This window comes from Haliaeetus leucocephalus, unplaced genomic scaffold, assembly GCF_000737465.1.
Source record: "Haliaeetus leucocephalus isolate CR32 unplaced genomic scaffold, Haliaeetus_leucocephalus-4.0 Scaffold229, whole genome shotgun sequence".
Lineage (NCBI taxonomy): Eukaryota > Metazoa > Chordata > Aves > Accipitriformes > Accipitridae > Haliaeetus > Haliaeetus leucocephalus.
In genome coordinates, this window is record NW_010972665.1 from 1,126,390 (window position 1) to 1,132,991 (window position 6,602).

At 51.5% G+C, this 6,602-nt stretch overlaps 1 protein-coding gene across 1 annotated transcript in view; it reads right to left on the reverse strand.

Annotated features, from left to right (window-relative positions):
* Positions 1-6,166, reverse strand: part of LOC104831981 — a 30,983-nt gene extending 24,817 nt beyond the window's left edge. Inside the window, exon 1 of the mRNA XM_010567917.1 lies at positions 5,539-6,166. Within this exon, the coding sequence (XP_010566219.1) occupies positions 5,539-6,166 (628 nt within the window). The remainder of the gene's footprint in view (positions 1-5,538) is intronic.
* Positions 6,167-6,602: the final 436 nt, after the last annotated feature.

The window sequence follows — 6,602 nt, forward strand, 5'->3', positions numbered from 1 at the left end:
GCGGGCAGCGCTGCCGGCGCGGAGGCTGCGGAGCGGCGAGCGGGCGCCCGGCCAGCAGTGACTTATAAAGGGAGCAGCCCGGAGGAATGCATCTCCTTTGGCTGATAAGCCGAGATGACTGGAGGGGTTTGAACTACCTTTGCAACCCCCGGAGGAGGGAGGGGGAGAGAGGAAAAAAAGGACGGGAGAGAAGAAAAAGAAAAACGTTTCAGCACTTGCATAATGTCAATAAACCCCCCTCTCAAGTGGCAGGAAAGGAAGGGCCGGAATGTTTTGGGTTGGGAGGAGAGAGAGTAGAGTGGGTTTGGTGGGTTTTTTTCTGTTCAGCTTTTTTCTTTCTCTGTTTAAATCGCATGTTATGTGTTTGTAGTGGAAAGCTCTGCCTTGGTTGTAGCTGGGGCTGCAGGCTATGGGTAAGAAGCACCGGTGAGGGGGGAAGTGGTGGGACAGTCCCAAATGCAAGCTCCCGTGGGCAGGTTTGTGGTGTCACCCCACTGGAGTGAACTCCAAACATGCAGGCCAGGCACGAAGAGCTCTGGCATGCCCTAGGCGTGGCTGTGCTTGCTGGAGTGCCGCCTTGGGAAACGCGTGGGAAATTACTCCTAGGCTAAGTTTAAGTGACACAAGCTCCCTATAACCAAAAGCCCCATAACCTGTATGGGATCTCTGCTTGCTAAGAGAGCACCAGTCCCTGCATTACTCTCCTGTCCAGACTTCTGCTGATTCAAGCACTGTCAGGAGAAAATGTGCTGCTCCACTGGTTAAACCGGCCTAATTCTATGGACTTCAGCTGTCCACAAGATCAGCAGCCCGGAGGAGACGACAGAGAGCCAGTGGGTGCTGCAGCCCTGCTACAAGTGCCATGAGAAAGCCAGGCGGGAGGGGAGCTGTCAGGGGAGATCCAGTCCAGCTGCCCCCTCGCTCTGCTCCCCCAGGTGCCAGTCCTTCTGTGGCTCTGCAACAAACACCACGGGCCAGACATCAACTGAAGTGAATTGACTTTTTGCTGTAGCAGTCACTGGAGTTTGCCAACTGGCATCAGTCACAATTTAAAGACAGGGTGTTTAATTGGCCCCTTTTCCCCACCACATTGCTTTTGTATTTAGTTATTATTTTATTGCTCTCAAACTCATGTCATCCAACAGAAGGCATCCTTCCTCCCCAGGCTGGGAGATTCATTACACTGCTCCCTCCTTGCTTCCCACTGCAGTGGGATAGAGTGTTTGTGGGCTGCACCCAATTTCCTTGCAGCACTCGTCGTGCACCCAGTGCCTGCTCCTGTTTTACTGGGAAAGCCAAAGAGGGTTGTGCCCAGGGCTGGTGAGAAGGAAAGCCATTAATTCCCTCGGGGAATGAGGTCCCTATTTCTTGCACTGAGACAGTCTCAGGCTGGCGGGGTGTGCACCGCTGTGGTTATTGCTGTGTGCTTGGTGCGCAACGTGCTGCCATGCTCTACCCATGCTGCCAGCCTGGGCTCACCATCTCAGCTCCCAGCTGCAGTGGGCAGACTTAAATTATTAGAGCAGCAGAAGGATAATTTACACTTTCCTTAGCACGACTTCAGTAGCACTGGTAGCAGCCAGAGGAATTCTGGGGACAAAGTATTACCCTCTCACCTCCAGCTCTGCTGCACATATACCATTACACGCTCCTTTCTTTCTGCCATTAAGCTCCATTGTTTCGTACACTGCTGAACACACTCCTATACTACCCTGAGGCTTATTTTTTTTAAATAACTAGTTTGCAGAAGGAAAAAAAAGCTACTGTGCTGATGGTTATATATAGCTGCAACTCAAAGTGCGCTGAAATTTATCTAATTTGTAGTCAGCAAAATATTTGGTGCTGTCAGAAAACTAGGTTCCTAAGGAGAGTCTCAAGCTGGCCGTTTACCAAGTGCAGTTTACCCCCTTGTATTCAACAAATGCTTGGGGCCAACAGAAATGTCTGTTTTACCAAAACATAATAAATAAAAGAACCCTGTGACAGTAAGATTTTTGAACAAGAAAAAAACATCCCCTGGAATGTGCACAAGTCAAGTGCTCCAGCCCTGGGCTAGGGCAAACATGGAATGAAAATGGCTGGCAATGAGTGCAAGAATTGAATGCTCTAGGTACTCTCACAAGAGGGTGTGTTTGTGTGTATGAAACTGATAATTAATATTGGAAGTGCCCTGTGTTAACACAATATGTGACAGTGTTCAGAGTCTAGAGGGCCCCACGAAGCTGTCGTTAGGCGTTGTAAGTGGTTATTTTTGTCTACACTTGAAAAGTTTTAGTAGCATAACTGTGTTTTATTTATTTTTTCAACTCAGGTTTGTTGGCTATATTAGCATCAAAATGTTTTACACAAGAATAGGTTAGCACTGGATCAGGAAAAAGCTATAGCATGCTTAGGACTTTTATTCCAGTGTAAATGCGTCTACCTGAAGGGAGATTTTACCATTTTGTGGTTGTATTATTAACAGCAGTGAAACCTTCCAAAGGATGGACACCACTGATTCCAGCCGTCATCAGAAACAGCCCACAAGAAACCGAAGTGGTACCTGGTTTTGGTGTCCAAACTTGAAGAAAGTGCAGAAAAGGGCAACTGATTATTAATATGCTTTTGTCTAAACCTTGTGAACACCCCCAGCATGGGAAAGGTCATATCCCCTCTGTACAGAAATGCCTTGAGCCCAGTTGCTGCTGTAGTCCAAGTGAGAAAGGAAGGATGCTTCTCTCCTGCAGCTTTGTCTCTTGTCTGGCAGCAAGAGTATTGCCAGGTCTCACCATTTAATTGGGAGTTTTGAGACAGTCTGGCTCCTTTTCCTTAAAGTCCAGCCTGTTAGTGAGGGGAGTGTGTGGCGCTGGGGCCGAGCTGTACGTTGCTGTGCTGGGGGCAGAGCACAAGGATGGGGAGGAACCAGCTGGGCAGGGAAATGGACCTGCGTCAGCCATGGGAACAGCCTGGTCTGAGGACTGGGGCCACATTACCAGGTGCCCCATGAGGATGCTGTGGTTTTTGGCACATGCTACATCTGCCCTTTCCCTGTGGCTGCCAGTCTTTGTACCAGGGCTCCTTCCCATTCACCCGTGTACTGAGAGCATGGAATGGGTTCTCTGAATTGCAACCAGGCAGGAAATTCCCTCTTGAGCTGCAGAGGATGTAACAGGAAGAGGAAAAACCTCTTAGTCAGCATCAGCTTCATTTCTGATGGATTCATCAATTTCCTCAACCATAAGAAAACTCTCCACCCAAAGAAGTCCTTAAGTGTGGAAAGCTGTTATGTCTCTGGATCCCCCAGGCATACAGCTGCATCCTATCTTTCTTGTCACCTTTGTGAGACTTGGGGCTGGTGGGAAGCAACTTCAGAGCAAAGGGCACTTCCCTACTGCAGAGAAGCCAGGCACGAGCTCCCAGGGAGCTGCTCAGCCTTTGCACCAAGGAGGGTGGGTGAGGGTGTGTGGCAAGGTCTGTTTATAGTGCATTTCCCAAGTTAGGCACCTGGAAAGCAAAGGAGGTATGTTTAGTGGTTACTCCTAAAACTATGCGGGCCATTGTGCTGTTCCTCCATGCCCCAGTTACTACTGTGCACTACAGGGGTTGAAATCACCCTCAAATCTTCCATAAAAGTGATAGCTGCAGCGTCCATTGAGGTGCTCCGCAGTTGCAAAGGAGGATGCCTGTCAAATGTGAGCCTTGCTTCAAAAAGCTCCCCAAAAGCCAAATTACACAGTAGCAGGACAGAGCCCTGAGTGTGTGCAGCTCTGCATGGGTGAGCTCTCCTGGCTGGGACAGGTGTTTCTCTGTTGTTTGGCTTTAGGCCAGTCCCCTGTGCAAATAACTTCATCTTCTTCTGCCACAGCTTGTCTGGCAGAACAGGATTTTTCTAAGTAGTTTCAGGACCTGTCTTCTTCATGTTGTGCAGCCCCCAAATCACAGGATTTCTCATGCATGTAAAAGGTTCCTCCACCTGGTGTGAAGTATTCATGGTGATGAAAAACACATTCCAGTATCATTGTCACTGTGGTTTTCACACTGAAGCACACAATGAAGTAACTGTCAACCTTTCATCGTATGTATATATTAGACCTTATTTTCCATCCCGTTCCCTGACTCCTCAGTTAAAGCTGGATCTGGACAGATTGCTCAACTACCTCCTGGTTTGGTTTGTACACCTGCAGTGTGGCACAAAAGGACCCTGTGCAATTCAATCACCTCCTTGACTCAAATGCGTTTTCTTTCATTCTCGTACAAGCAAGGTTTGGGGATGTAACTGGTAGAGGGACATTGGAGCTGTGTGACAGCCTGGGAAAAAGGGAGGATATAATGTCATGCTACAGGGGGGCTCCCCATCAGCAGAGAAAGGACAGGGAGAGGATGGTCTGTGCAGCAGCCATCAGGGCTGGCTTGGACCTGTCCCCAATGGGTGAGTGTAAGGGGTTGCTCTTTGTCTTAGGTGTTAGCTACCTTTGCCGGATCAGCCATGCCAGCAGTGCTGTATTGATCTAATTTACGCGAGAACTGGCAGCACCTCCTGCACGAGGGTGTGCAGTGCTGCCCCGGGGGTACCCTAGTGCCACAGGGCTGGTGCCTTGCAGAGCCCAGTGCCGGGCAGTGCGACTGCATGTATGGCAAGGGGGAAGCCCGCACTGCCTCAGCCAGCAGCCCCTCACACAAAAGCCAGGTCGAGGGGAAAAAAAAAAAAAAGGGGGGGGGGGGGCATTCAAAGAGGAAATGCATGATATTTGTGTTCCTGTAAATGGAAGTTTCCAGAAGACTTCAGTTTCCTATGAAATGGTTCCCCTGCTAACCTGGCAGTGGCCTGCACATGTACAGCTTGTCTAGGTGAAGGTTTGGTGTCACAGAAGAGGAAGTTGTTTTACTGCAATGCCCTTACGGTGCAAAAAATAGCTTGCTGGAGTAGCGAGCAGCTCTCAAGTCTGTTAGCAGTAATGTGTTAACCCCTGAGAATCTTGTGGTTTGCTCCAGACACTTGTCTTAGTCTAGATACATTGCACTTTTTGCTCCTTCCTCAGGGAATCTGATAAATGCACTAAGTACTCAAAAGGAGCAAAGCCTGTCTGTACAAGCAAAGCCACTCTGCATCTTCTCTGCCTCTCTCATGGATGTCACTGTCCCGAGCGATTCCCTAACCACAGAGCAGGGAGAAAGCTGCCACCCAGCTCAGCACCTACTGCCCCAGTTCTGCTTGCTGGTATGTCCACCAGCCTTTCCAGAGCAGAGAAGGCTCAAACGCCAGGTGTGTTTTGGATCCGGGAGCAGGTACATGGTCCCCACTCCTTCCTGCTGTGAAAGGAGCCCTGGTGAGCCAGGTGGGAAGCAGCTGCCCAGCACTCTGCCCCAGGGAGCCGGGGCCAGTGGCTTGCCATGCACATCACTTCCTTGTGTGCACGATGGAAACACCTTTGTGCTCACTGAGTTGGGCTGAAGGGACCTTTGATTTCAAAATCTGTTGCAACAAGTGCTTAAACTCAGGTCGCTGCTCTCTAACTCTCTGGAGCCAGCACAGTCCCCCTCCGCTTTCCTGTGGATTACCTGCCCTGAGGGTCCACACCTTTCCCAGCCAAGGGACAAGCTGGCATACCTCGTCAACACCCTCCAAAGGCAGGCTGAGCTGCGCTGCGCTGCGCTGGCTGCTTTCTGGCTCATGGCACAACCCAAACCCTCTGTTTTCCTCCTGTGATGCTGCAGGCTGGCCACTGGCATGTGGGCACAGAGGGGTCGCCATCAGCTCTTTGTCCCCCCAGCACACCTGCACCCTCTCTGCCAGTGGTTTTGGGTTGGGTGTCTGAGTTGGCAGGCACTGAGGCTCAGCCAGGAGAGAAGGGTGCCTGGCTTGGGATGGGATGGGCAGCAGAGCGATGGTGGGCACCTTGGGGCCACACACACCGGTGGGGCGGCCGGGTGCGAGTGGAGGCGAGTGATAAAGGGGAGCTGGTGAGGGGCAGGAGAAGTGGCAGAGGTGCTTGAGGAGCAGCAGCAACCCCTTGGGAAGGAAGGAAGGAAGGATGGGCTGAGGCTGAGCTGGGTCAGAGAGAGAGGCACCTTGTTTTTCTGTTGGGACCTCGGTGTCCTGGGGGTGCCAGGGGGCTGCTTCAGTGGCCCCAACAAAGGCCAAGTCACGGCCAGGGGCACTCTGCTCCTGGGCTCTGCCGGGGGCCATCGCCCTCCTCCAGGGGTGGGGGACAGAGCCCACTTTTGCTGCACTGCCTTTATTTCTATGATCCTTTAATTTATCTTCGTGATGGAGGGCAGCATCTCCTCCAGCTCAGCAGCCCTCAGCTCAGTCTTTCTGTGGGACAGTCCTGATAGGTGCCATGGGGTTACTGTGAGGAGCACTGGGGCACTCTCCTGTCCCAGTTCATCTACCGGCATCTCCCCGCTTCGTGCCAAGCAGTGGGCAGCACCCCTCACCAGAGCCCTGCTGTTGTGGGAGCTGCCTCAGTGCCAGCCTTGTCCTCCTCTCACTGCCTCAGTGCCAGCCTTGTCCTCCTCTCACTGCCTCACAGCTAACGCCAGAACAGATGGATGGGGAGTTTTAGGGCATCACGGCCCCAGGAGCAGAAGATGTGTGAAGGTCTCTGCCTTGAGGAGCTGTG